This window comes from Prionailurus bengalensis, chromosome B2, assembly GCF_016509475.1.
Source record: "Prionailurus bengalensis isolate Pbe53 chromosome B2, Fcat_Pben_1.1_paternal_pri, whole genome shotgun sequence".
NCBI lineage: Eukaryota > Metazoa > Chordata > Mammalia > Carnivora > Felidae > Prionailurus > Prionailurus bengalensis.
In genome coordinates, this window is record NC_057349.1 from 115,405,606 (window position 1) to 115,419,703 (window position 14,098).

The window sequence follows — 14,098 nt, forward strand, 5'->3', positions numbered from 1 at the left end:
AGCCAGAAACAGAAATCATCAACAAATAAAACTCGAGTACATAATAACTTGTCAAAAGCTAAAAATGGTCCTGTTTTTCTAAACATAGAAAAGGGAAGGAGGTAAAATAGATCTTCACACATGTAAAGGAGTTACAAAAAAAATGACATAGATATACTGTATGAGGCTAATTAGGTGAAGCATGCAGAGATAACTAGTATTAAGCATTAGTAATAACTGTAATTAAGAATAGTTATATTAAATATTTATAATAGGGTGCTGTTATTTACATATAGTGGTACTTACATCCCTGTACAGCCAAATCTACAGCCCAAACCAAAGTCAGGTGTGAAAGAAAGCACAACAACGTCAGTAAGTACTAGGACGTAGAACAAGGAAAAGTGTACAGTTTGTTCTTTATTTTAAAAAGCTAGCAATCACTTTATAGGTAATAACAAGCAAAAAGATTCACATATATAAGCCAACAAATTGGGCACACTAAACTATAAAAATACTTACATCTATGTAGTTGGCATTAATGTAATCTGAAGAAGGATCATCTTCAACAGGTTGCAGAATTACTCTGGAGTGGTCATCTAAAATTTTTAAATAATAACATCATAAAGAAAATTACTTTAAACAATAAAATAATAAATACAAAATAAAATATTCAATTCCCCCTCTGTGCTGAGACAATGATGTTGGTAGAGACTTAAAATAATTCAGTGGTTGGATAATGGATAATGGATAATAGCTTACCCATAATATGCTATGATTCAAATTTCCTTAAAGAAATACAAGAACTTTAATGAACTCATTAATTATTATAGTATTCTGTTAATAAAGCTTCACCGACTAGCATCTTCATACTTAGGAAGTTTTTAGGGACCGTGCTAATGTCTGTCTGATGAATCATCCTTTGAGTCTTGGATTTGTGTGTAAGAACTGAACTAGGTTTAACTTCTAATTTTGCTTTCTAGACATGGTTTTAGAGGGGTGGGATCCTTTCCTACTGCACTTTAGAGCAAGTGAGCCACAGAACTAGAGTGAATTTTGAATCCCTGCTCTCAACTTCTTAGTTCTTGAGGGTCAAGATTGAATTCTGATGTATTCAGAAGATATTTTAAAATAATTTAAATTGAGAATTGAATGGTCTAAGTAAATCATTAGCTAGTTACAAACTAAAGTATGTTACTTTTCTTACTGTTCTGTGGTTTCATATGATAACTAATTTATTGATCCCATGTATACCTCTTGAAGACTTAAGGAGGAATTAGTCCCTAATGATAAATAACATAGCAACAGGAGTTCAGACACTGGCTCCAAGAAAAAATCAAGGTTATGTGGAAAGAATAACACTCCCACCTTGAATAGTTTTGGTAGAAGTTGTTATAACAATTTATCACTGAAAAGACCTTTCTTTTTCATTGTTTTGATATTCTCAGCTGTCAATAACACCCCGACACAAAAGTGTGCAAACATAAAATCAAGTGGCATGTTATCTCCACTGGGTGAAAAGTCTGTCAATTTAATTAATGAAGATGATGACAATTTGAGAGCCACTGCCAATAGGCAATGCTGTTTTAATATTAAATAGATTGTAAGCAGATGTGCCACCCTCTGGGACTCTCTTAAAGTTTAAAACCATATAAGGAGGAACTGCAACCTATTACTTATCTTCCACACACGATATTTACATTTACCAAGAATTGTATGAGAACTTACATGCTATAATGTTTCCATATCGATTTTTTGCTCTATTTTGATCTTTTTTAGCTACATCCCAAGATGCTGACTGTCCTTCAAAGAAGCTCTGGAAAAAAAAAAAGAAGAAGAAAGTAACAAGCAGACTGAATTTAACTCCTTTTCTTGAATCAGGTTTTTCTGTTCTGATGACCAAAATAGTAAAAGCCACTTTCCTCAGGGAGGAAGGAAGTCCTAGAGCAGTAAATAAGTTCTCTTTTCAGACCTCAAACTTGTTTGTTGGCCTCTTACTTGTTCATCTTGGATGGGACTGAGTTCAAAAGGAGGACAGAAAACAACTTGAGGAAATAAAGGATTTTGAAACTATTTCAAATTTAAGATTGCTACGACTCTGAGACATGGAAGCAGAGAAAGCATCAAAACTTCAAAACTACTTTTAATGAGTATCTTTCAAATGTTTTTCTTTTAGCATTTATAGCAGGAAAAAGAAAACCTGTTTTCCCCTATAATTATTCATTAAATCATGTGCAATACATCACATTTCAGTTTCTTTGAAGATCATGAAAAGGACTGAGTCTGTACAACAAGGGACCATATGAAAATTAAAAAGAGTCACCATATCCAAGAATCTTGGAACAGATGAATTTGCTGATTGGTTTAATTACCATATGCAGCAATTTAAAATATGGGTATAGATTTCTCTTTGCAGTAAAGCTTAAACTTTGCTCAACACAGGAAATGGGGTCTTCAAAGAGTCAACGGTTTTTGAAGTGAGGTACACAGGAATACACATAAAATGAAGAAAAAAAAAACACCCCAGCTCTGGCAGAATATTATAATTCCTTACACTATTTTGTTGCCACAGCCAAGTGTTTCTGGTATATGTCTAAAACCAACTTTCAAAATTCAAAGCTAATTTTATTCACAACTCAGGTATACAAGCAATCAGTCAATAAAATACAGAGCTTTGAAGATTCTTCATGAAGTTGAGTGTATTTTGGATGGTCTTTCAAGGTCAAATACTGCTTGGATACTTTCACTTTAAATATGTGTATATGGTGATGGAGGAACTTCCTTCTATGCCCCAGACTGATACTTCTTAGTAAGTGAAGAGTGGCAAAAGAACTTTTTCCTTTTTGCTATGTTTATTGAGATGTTAAGGTTAAATCATTTCCTGTGCAGTAAAAATCCTGGTCTTCTGGATTGAGCAGGAAGGGGAAATAAAGTTGGAAGAAGAATTTCCCACATCCTTCTTTTGGCTTCCTAATATTGCCTGGATTTGCAGTGCTCTGTCTTTCTACACAGCCACTCTCAACCAACAATGCACCAAGAAAACTAAGAGTGACAAGTAGGACAAAGATTAACCCCATTTCTGAACAGAGGGTCAATACGCAAAGAGGCAGAGAAGGACCTACTGCTTACGTCATTCAAATGGCAGAATCTGTAATGATACAGTGGAATTCAAAGTATCCTGTTATAGATCTTTCAGTGGGGAAATACAGGGTCTAAAAAGTAGTTTTTAAATAGCAAGGATAAAATTCTGGAATCGAACGTTTAAGAATTTTTCAAGTGAATTCAGACTCAGATATATCCCCAGAAATTGCCCTTTCTTTCAATTCCATCTCCGCCCACTCCCCACATACACCTTTGAGTATATGCTCATGGACTCAAGATTAGAGTCTACAGAGTATTCCACTCCTTGTTATGTTAAAGGGAAGGAAAAGTGTTAAATTCCACTATTATGATTAGAAATAAGATGTAACATAGTATTGAAACTTTCACCTCGTATTCCTCTTTGAACCCATAGCTGTCTGATGTCTTCATGAGATTAATGTGCTGCAATAAGTCGGCAACCCTGATGGCTGGGTGCAGCTGACCCGTCTGGTAAGGGGATTCTGTCCCCTCACAGAGGTAGCGAGGTACATCTAGAAGACGACTGGACTCAGCTGTAGCACTGTGGTTCTCATCTGGCATTTTTCAGATTCCAAAAGATTAAAAAAAAGACAAAGTTATCTTGTTTAATACATATCTATGCAAAGAAAATTGTAAGAACTTAAGATTTTTCTGATATCAGGAAGAAGAAAAAGAAATATAGCATAGATCTGGGGCAGCTTCCCTATACAGACAAAGTCTTTTGTATCAGCTCAAGGTATGAGGTCAGAGCATATTATGCTTATATCACCACGACAACAGATGCTGTGAGATGTAGAGACATCTGATCCACTTTTAGAAAGTCTAAGTGGGAGATCTGGCTGAGTTCTTCCTTTTTCGTGTATCTGCAGTCATAGCAGCATAGGGTAGGACCAGAAGATCAAGTTGTCAATTGGAGAGGTGTTTTCATTGTTGAGTAAACTGAACAAACTCCTTCCCAACAAGATCCCAACCTCACTCATGGACCCAATCTAAGCAACCTATCCCCATAGGACTGCTGTCCTTAGTCTTGCGGGCCTACTATGCCACCTGGGGCTACTTAGAATGGTACACTCCAGACTGGGAAACATGAGCATTCTACAGAATCATCCCTGGGGCCCACTATGCCTGCTAGCCAGCTGATATGTGCATTTAGTCTTAGTCTCTACTCTTTTGGTTTATTGTTATGGTTACTGTTTTGGTTGTAAATACATTTTGACTTTTCTGCCCACCATGTGAAAGAAACGAGGGTGTATCTTTGGGGCAAAATGTGTAGGTAGTTCCTGTGGAATTCTTCCCTGGCCCATCCAGGCTGAGCTACAAAGCTCCTTCTTTGTTTCCATGGCCTCCTCATGTACATGTCATTTCACTTACTCTATATTTCAATCATTTGTTTACTGATCTTTTTTTTTTTTTTTACTAAATTCTGAATGCTTAAAGTATAGAGACAGAGTCATATTTTTCTTTTTATTTCTGCTGACTGCTGCAAAGCAGTCATTCAATAAATATTTCGGTGAATGAATCAATTAAAATAAACAGAATTCCTTACCACCCACGTTTAAGTGTAGGCCCCATCCCAATTGTGTCATTAGCTTAACATGAAACTTTTAACTCTCTTTGTCATAAGGAAGAAATGAACAAGAACATTATACCTATGAAGAATAAATATTATTTTAATGACCACAGCACTAATCATTACAATGAGAAAAAGCATGCTTATATTTATCACATTTTAACTTACCACTTTCAAAAAAAAAAAAAAACAAATGTTTTAAGGGTGTTACTTTGGAAAGCATTATACTGCCATATTCATTAACAGAAGAGAAAGTACACTCTTAGGGGAACTTTTGTTTTTAATGATAATGCATACTGTAGAGAACGATATTTAATTAACAGTGAAACATATTTCAAGGGCTGGTACATTTGCCTGTTCTATCACCAACTCTACAAATAGGATATGGCAAAAAATGAATTGTTGTCCCCATGATAAACATTTTTTCTTCCTGGAGAAGGGAAAAAAAAGAACCCCACAATCAGATTTGTGTGCTTCTACAATTTAGTTTGATTGCATTTATTTTACTTTCCCTTGTTAGGCTGAATGCCCTTTTTTATTTTATTTTTTTGCATTTACTTCTAAAAATATCACATTGAATCCCAAAAACCCCTGGTGGATTCTTTTGTGACCTAACCACCCAACTGAATTAATCTCTCTTAACCCAGGCTTTGCCCACTCTCTACATACAAACATTTGCTAACAAACATGATTCATGAGTTTCCTCTTCTTCCTATGAGGCTACACTCGGTTGATCTATCTTTGCTAAAATATTAGAATCAATAGATTAACATAAACATTAACATAAAAATTAAATTCAGAAGCCACTGATTTGGGCACTCTCACAGAATATACAGCTTAGGATGAGAAGAGGACAGACAATGTTGGAAAGGGAAAATGCAATCACCCAAGCTGGGATACGGTAGCCTGGGCTGTGCGGAGCAGTACCAGAGCTCGTATCATACCTGCTGGGGCAGCGGAATATTTACAATTATAACAGGCTCAGTGAGAAATGAAGAAGTCACCCATATTCCAAATCTTCCATGATTTGTCCAATATGAAATAGACAGTGCCTTTTGTTTTGCATTAAGCTTTCACACATTAATACAATGAGCAGTATTCATTAAAATGATCACATATGAATTATTAATCTCAATACATTTTCCACCTCATTACACCACCTAATAATGACACTGGTATGAGAGTACATGTTCTAATCATTATCCTTATTACACATTTAAGAAAAATAACTTCAAATATCTCCTTGATGGAAAGCTTTCTAGAATTCTTTGCGATATACTTACCGGTTATAGGGACTTTAACCCAATGAAGCAGTAAAACACAAAAAAGCAAAAATATGAATCAATATGAAAAGGTTCTAAATGCCTTTAAAATCAGTAAGTAGGTATTAATATAAAACAATATTTGAAGTGATTTCAAAAATTGCTTTACATATACAAAATCAAGTGGATGTAAAATAACTGTAAATACCATGATTCCAAGAATGATGAAAATGCAACAAATCATTTCTAAATCTGATATGATTAATGAGATTTAGGTTTTAAAGAATATTTAAAAAAAACAGCTTGACTTTCAAACTGAAATAAATGCATAACAACTGTTCATATGAATAGATTTTATGACTATAATGTTAACTCTAGCCTTCCTTAAACATACATATCTCTTTTCACAGGGCAAATTACTATAATAATCTTTTAAACTTTATAGTTTGTAAAACACATATATTATTTCATTGTCTCCTTACAAAACTGTGAATAAGTTTTCAGATGGGAAAGCACAGACATAAGGTATTTTCATAGGTTCATACTGTGAGTTCCCAAGAGAAGCATGATTTGGACCTGATTCAACATTTTCTTAAAATATTACTGTAATGGAATTTTAACATTTAGGTAACTAATTTTTCCTCAGTGGGCTTTTAATATTTTAACTGAATTTTACTTATTAATTTAATGGTGACAGCATTCTACAGGATTTTGCTCAACAGAAGATGACATTTTCAGAGGCATTTGGTGCCATCCCAATGATCATGGTTCCTGGCCCCTCCTTACTTGATAGGGCTACCCCTTGGGATGAATTCCCCAGTTCACTTCCCTGCCATTATTGGTGTGGACATCAAAAGGGGAGTACAGTTAGAAAAAGAGAACATTGACTTTCAGATTTTTTTAGAATATATATTTTTTATAGTATAAAATTATAAGTTTAATAATAATTATTTTAGTAAAAAAGAAGTGTATTTCACTTAACTGAATTAATTGTATTGTTCCAAAATATTTTACAAATGTAATTAAATGTGGAATACATGGAAAATAAAAACATGCATAAAACGTAAGATAAAGTTTTATGCTTGCAAGAAACTTAAATTTTTATATTTAATGAGAGAATTGGAAGCTTTTAAGATACATTTATCTGGCAATTTCCATATTTCTTTGGTTAAATCTTTAATATTAGAAACACTAGGATAAAACTGATATAGAAATTGTTAACATATAAGCAAGCTGGTCATGAATCATGGGTGCATAATTAGTCAAGGAACAGAGTACAAATTGAAATGAAACTCATTCCATTCTTAAGTATACAGTTGATTAAACATTAATTTTACATTTGCAAAGGCCTTATTCATCACTAGCAACATCACTTGTCTTAGATGTTGTATAGTGGTAAACCTTAGCTTATTCTCAATTTCTTGAAGGATAACACATCATGTAAGCTGCATATATAGAATGCAAAACTCCACATGAATATTATAGCAACTTTACCTGCATTTATAAATTCTTAATAAAGGCAAAACTAAAGCGAATGCACACATTTTTAACGTTCACTTGGAAATGTGTTCTTTAGTTGCTATAAACTTAGGGGGATTGAGAAAAATCTCTGCATCAAGTAGATTTTTATATATAAACTAATTATTCAGGTAGCACTGGCTCCTGAGATGTGTGCATTTGGGATCTTTCTACTAACCTGCATATATATACATCAGTCATATATTGAGAACCACTGGACTTTTGCTCCAAATCTAACAGAACCAAGAATTTAAAAATACATAGTTTCTAAAAAGCATCTTATTTGAAATCCACTAAATCTGACTGGGTTGACCACAGTTGCTTTCTTTGATAAGACCAGGACTTAATTTTCAAAATCAAGCTGCTTCCTACCCTGTGGATAATTACTGTGTAGACAAAGCTATAACTCATGCAAGGATGTGTGATCCATGCAAGAAAGAATGATAAAGAATTAGGGCCTCACCTAACACAGCAGTCGGCACAAGTGGATCATTGGGCACTGTAGGAAAACAAAGCTCATGAAGGAATATATTGCCCTAAAGTTGTATTTTACATTTTCCTTTAAAATGGATTTATGCTTTCTTAAGAAATATAACTATTCATCTTTCTTTGATTATTGTAACCTGCAAAGGTAAAATTCTCTTTTTCAACTTGGGTTACCTCAAAACACCAGGAAAGGTGCCGCTGTAATTAAAGTTCAGTATCCTGTTCGATTTTAACAGCCAGGAAGATTCAACTTGACATTATAAAGATTATAAAATGGGGAGGGGGACCCATTTAAATCTATCAAGGGCAAGGTACTTAGAGAAATAATGATCTCAGATTCATTCCAAATATTTTTTTTCAGTTAACTGTAAGAAATAGATTTAATCCTTTCTCCAGGTTCATAAGTGAGTTTGTACAGTTACACGGCTGAATTCAAGCTTCCTAATAAAGTACGAACAGAGACAACAGGTAGAAAAGTTTGGGGAACAAAAATGCTTCCAAATCCTTTTAGATTAATTACTAAATCAAGTGGTCAGAGAGACAGTACATCTATATTTTCAGCAAAGTTAACTTATGTTCTTCTTTATCATTTATCTTATAGTGAAATAAAAATGAAATTGATCAAGAAGGCCCTATGACAATTAAAATTAATTCCAAAGGGCCTCATACAGCATTATAGCAACAAATTTGGTGGCAATATAGATCAAGGAACATGAGGGGATGTTTTTAGGGCCAGTGATTACTGAAAATTTTCACCAAGCTGAACATTTCCCAGAATATTCTTTATCGCTTTCTCTCCTTCTGGCTGCTTCCTCCATTTCTGTTGTACTTTTTCTCACTATTCAAAAGGTGATGTGTTGAATTTGAAGTGATTTAAGGAGCTTCAAAATCATTTACTAAAATTTTAAGGAAGACGGGCACCTGGGTGGGTCAGTTGGTTAAGCCTCTGAGTCTTGGTTTCAGCTCAGGCCTTGATCTCGTGGTTCATGAGTTGGGGGATAGTGCGGAGCCTGCTTGGGATCTCTTTCTCCCTCTCTCGCTGCCCCTCCCCCGCTTGCTCTCTCTGTCTCTCTCGAAATAAATAAATAAACTTAAGAAAACTGTAATGAAGAACTTACATCTTGGACTGAAATTATGCTGGTCCATGAACGTGATGGAAAGCGGGTCTTCTGCATGCAGGGTGCTCTGATCAGCGTAACTTCGGTCCATGGCGTTCACCATGTGAGTCATCTCCTGTCGGGTGTTGCCCATAACATCTTTGCGTTTTTTAGCAAGCTTGCTGCCAAGGCAAATACAAAAGGGAAACCCCAGTGTGAGGCTTGGAGGCCAGCTGACACCAGTGGCAAGTAGTTCAGGAGGATCCAGGGATAAGTAGACAAAGATGTAGTTTGGAATCTCTAAATTTCCTAACTTCAGGAATTAGGTTTAATATTCAAACAACATCTGCTGGTAGCTGTAATACTGTCATCTGGATACTTCAACATTCAAGCGGTCAACTGAAACCTTTCATTTCTTATATCATTAAAATAGTCATTAATTATAACTATGCTTTATTGAAGCCACAAATAAATACTTCCTTAGTAGAACTGTTCAAGGAAAATTTAAGATAAAGCCAAGTTTTGGTTTTCCTCTTGGGTAATTAATTCTTTTGATCACCTTTTAGAAGTTCTTCTGGGGAATAACATGACGATTTTTTTAAGTTTATTTTACTCTAGTCCCCCAATTAAAATAGACAAAGAAATCCCATTCTTCATTCTCTGTTTTATTACTTGGTAAAAATGCAACATGTGTAGCATTTACATATTTAGTAGCATATTTATAACATAATCCAAACTTAATCGGGAGAACTGTAGAATTAACCACTGCTACATTTAATGCAAATACACATACATGTGGGAAAATTATACGCTGTGTAAGAAAAGTGCCCTGAGAAAAGGTTGGCAAATACAATGTTGACATAGTATACAGATGATCATAATCTTGAGTCATAGCCATGGTCAAATCCTAAAGATGTGTTTTAGAAGCACATGGCAGAGTATTAACTGAAGATGTGCCTTATAAATGCAGCAGGGCAAATGACGTAGGGGATTTAGAAATCAGGAGTTAGACTTTTGAGCTCCTCAAATACTGACATCTTTATCTTATATATCAAGGATGTGAAATACATTCTGGTTCTTTGTGAATGTTACACATAAAACATGCAATAAAAAGCTATTAAAGGTATATAAAACATTTATATCACATTAACAAGGCAATTTATGTATAATATAAATAAAGGCACACTAAAAGCTTGTAGTAGCCAGATTATATTTATGGCAGCAGTTTATGTACCTTGGAAATATTCCTTCGTTGTTTGAAGAATGCCTTTTCTCAGCTAGGTTATTAACTAGGACATATTCTTCTCATGCTCATTAGTATCTGTACTAGAGGAAATATACTACAAATACTTTTTAAAGGCTCATTTAATGGTTGTGTTTATGTTCAAGGGCTTCTCCTTTACAAAATTAATGTAGCAATTTGAGAGCTCCTCCAGATTATAGTACTTGGCCTCGGAGAATATGTCCCAACACACCCAATATATGGATACAACAGATCCAACACCTGAATAAGATAGTCATAGACTAGGCGTTAGGATGCAAATGATGTTAACTTCTTTAAAAGAAGTAATAATAATGGTAATGACAGTACTAGTAATAAGACAACAATGACAAAAGCATAACAAGAACTACCACCACCACCACCATCATTTATTAGTGATATCTGACATATTCATTGAAAGAGCTATTGTCCTTTTTCTAGGCTATAGGGTAGAAAACCTGCTAAATCTTACAGATATTAGACAGGTAGTACAAATGAGTGCTGCTGCTAGGGCTGTCTGGAAGGGTGGGGACTGTGGAGAACTGGAAAACCATTTAGGGGGCAACTTGCCTAAGTGATTATTGGCATTTGATCCCAATTTTCTGATTTTAAAATTATTTTCAAAGACAAGTCATGAATCTGAATATTTATGTTAAATTTCCTGATTTTCTCAAGTGGTTCAATTTTTTGAAACCATGGATAGGGAAAATTAAACATCAGCAGGTCCTATTTTGGTCTATAGATTTTACTTTCCAAACTTTCCTGTAGACCACCATATAAAGTATTTGTTCTTTGACCTACAATATTCTTTTACCTCTAGAAGAATAGAATAGAATAGAATAGAATAGAATAGAATAGAATAGAATAGAAAGAATAGAATAGAATGGAATAGAATAGAATAGCATAGAATAGAATAGAAAGAAGCTATTCTGTCTCACTGCATCAGGGAGGCTTCTCTGATCTCAATACAACCTGTCTCAGGTTAGGTTTCCCTGTTAGGTTATTTTTATAACACCATGTTTTCTGACTATAACAACACTCATCATGTATCAGTGCAAATACCCTTTTAATTGTTTCCCCACTGTGTATTCCACGGAGGGAAAGACCATTACTGCTAACATGTACAGCAGTCTCTGGCACATAGCAGGCACTCAATAAATACTTATTGAATGGATGAAACAGGACTGTTATATGCTTGGCACTTTTCATTTGTTAACTCAATTAATTCTCAGATCAACCCACTGATTCTAATTGTATAGATGAGTTTATTGAGATTCAGACAAGTTAAATAACTTGCCCACGGTTATATATCTAATAAGCAGTGAAGAATAATCTGGTTTCAAAGCATACGCTGTCACACTATATCCAGTTGCTGACATTTTTTTTTTAATTCCACATTACAAAGTGCACCATAATATGAAGAAGTGTCTACTTGGCTCTAGGAGTTAAACATTAGTTGTTACAAATTTGAGAAGAAGAATGTGAATATAGCACAAACGTTTTGCCACTTAAAAGTGTTTCAAACAGTAAAAACGAAACAATTTAAGAAATAACTTCCAATCTTTGTTTCTTGGGCAAGAAGAATGAATTCATTCCTCAAAAATTTTGAGATTGAACTTTATAAAAATAACATGACTGGAAATGTGGATTAAAAATAATGTTAAAAATTTGAGGATGGGTACTTCAAACCAATTAGAAAAGACAGGTTTATACTTTGAGGCTTTAGTTTAAAACACATATAATTATATATATTTTGTGATTAAGGAAAAATAAGAAAAAATAATTTGTCAAATGCACAACAAAAGTTTTCATGGCAATGAAAGACTTTTCAGATTCACAAGCATTTGTTAGATGACAAATTATGGGGGCATTTGACCTTTGTTAATATCTGCCAGCCATGCATTCTCAACTTGGTCTTTATACCTTAACCCTCACAACAACCCTGTGAGGTAGGCTTTAATTCAGGTTATTACAAAACAAAAATAACATTAGAGTTAAGGGTTTTGGTCATGAGTGACAGTCACTATGATGATGCCAATGAATGTTAGCTAAAGATCACAACTGGTTTTCTTTTAAATTGTATTCCAATTTATTTATTTGCTTTTATTTAAAAATTCTCTGATTCAGGTTGGGTATGTTTATATTAGATATGTTTAGATTTAGATTAGGTATGTTTAAGCAGTTTTTAAATTCATATATCTGTGACATTTTTCAAATTATGATTGATACGGCCAATTGTCCTAAGTATTATAGTAATAATAGGACCATAACCTACTAGATAGCCTAGCATACAGAAATGTTATCCATCCACTAAAAAGGCAATCCCATTCTAACATTACGGATTCATCAATGGTTAATGGTAAGCTTACTGACATTCTCATAATTCTCATACTGATTCTTATGTTTCATGATTTGTCTCCCTCTGAACAACCAACATTTTATATATAAATATAAAGTATAAATATAAATATAGTGCACTTCAGGACAGTTAAGCAATTCATTTTACAACTACTTGAGTTTGACAGATGTGCAAATGACTTTCATTATCCAAGCAGCCAACAGCATAAACTTCTGCAGGTGGATATATGGGTGGGCTATAAAAGAGGAGAAGTGCTCCATAATTGTATGAAATGGTACAGTTAATTACCTTTGGCTTCATCAGACATGATTTAACAAGGATATTATGATTCATCACAATAAACTAAGAGCACTGTTAGTTTACACCTGCTTGTTTCAGCAGATTATAAGAAGCCAAGCGTTTGTAATATTTAAAATATTGGCAGACCTCTGTTATAGAGTCACTGAGACGCTTAAAAAATTTTATCGTAAAACTTACTTAAATTTATCTAGTAAAATAAATACTGTCAGATAAATGCCCCCAAACATACTTAATCACAATTCTTAAGCCTTAAAAGTTGGTAAATCAACTGTCGATCAGGCAATGTCCAAGAATACTTTTGACATCATTCCTTCGGATTGGATGAATACCCTGGCATCTAAGGTAATAAACTCAAGGTGACTAGAGAAATAGAGTGAAATATTCTCTGTCCTCACTCAAACTAACATTCCATACTTGAGTACAGTTGCTGAGCTAAGTGTTTGGAAGATAAAAAGGAAATACATGGACACTTTGGTATATTTTGTGTAGGATGACAGGGTTCTTTTTGGTCTTGGCTTTACAAAATCATTGTCCTGTTTAAGTTATAACATATGAACTCGATTTTTCTTTTCTAAGAAGATGTTTTGTTTCTTTGTCATTGCAACATTATCACTTTATCCATTTGTTTTTATAAGAGCATACTGCTTGCCTAGATGACCAGATCAAAGGTCTTCTGAAAGTTATAACCCATCCTGGATTCCTGGAAATGTGGAGAGAGATGTTATTACAGTCGGACCTGACCTGATTTGCAGTATGAGGTATCATGTTTATAAGATACAGGTTTGACTTAAGTAAATAAATGATGTTTTGGGCTTTAGTCTAAAGCTACTAGCGGAAAATTATAAATAAAAGTAGCTGAACATACAGAAATACAATATCCCTTTTTAAAAAGATTAACAAAATAAGTTAATGGATAAACTTTATAGTTTTAGAGTCCAGAAAATATCACCCAAATCACAAACAGTTAAAATTGTTTTGTTCTTGTTTTTTTTTGAAAAGGGATACTGCATCTTTAACACAGGTAAAGTTGTATATCACCCATTTTCTACTTACAGGTAGTAGGAGTAAGAATAGTAGCTCCTCCTGGCAAGCAAATCACAGACAGTGGAAAAGAGAAGCAATGGTGAATGAAAAGCGTGACTCTGTCAC

General features: G+C 34.1%; 1 protein-coding gene across 10 annotated transcripts in view; it reads right to left on the reverse strand.

Moving 5' to 3' along the window:
- PTPRK (protein tyrosine phosphatase receptor type K) overlaps positions 1–14,098 on the reverse strand; it is a 562,492-nt gene that overhangs the window by 25,312 nt on the left and 523,082 nt on the right. For 2 of the 10 annotated variants that reach the window (XM_043592290.1, XM_043592289.1), the window contains exons 15-22: positions 14,003–14,032; positions 9,051–9,211; positions 7,910–7,945; positions 5,950–5,961; positions 3,466–3,650; positions 1,705–1,792; positions 499–575; positions 286–303 (exon numbers count right to left, since the gene is read on the reverse strand). In XM_043592290.1, coding sequence (XP_043448225.1) covers positions 286–303; positions 499–575; positions 1,705–1,792; positions 3,466–3,650; positions 5,950–5,961; positions 7,910–7,945; positions 9,051–9,211; positions 14,003–14,032 — 607 coding nt within the window. Of the gene's footprint in view, positions 1–285; positions 304–498; positions 576–1,704; positions 1,793–3,465; positions 3,651–4,457; positions 5,097–5,949; positions 5,962–7,909; positions 7,946–9,050; positions 9,212–14,002; positions 14,033–14,098 lie in introns of those variants that run through there. The other 8 variants (XM_043592297.1, XM_043592294.1, XM_043592298.1 and 5 more) reach the window with 6 other exon arrangements.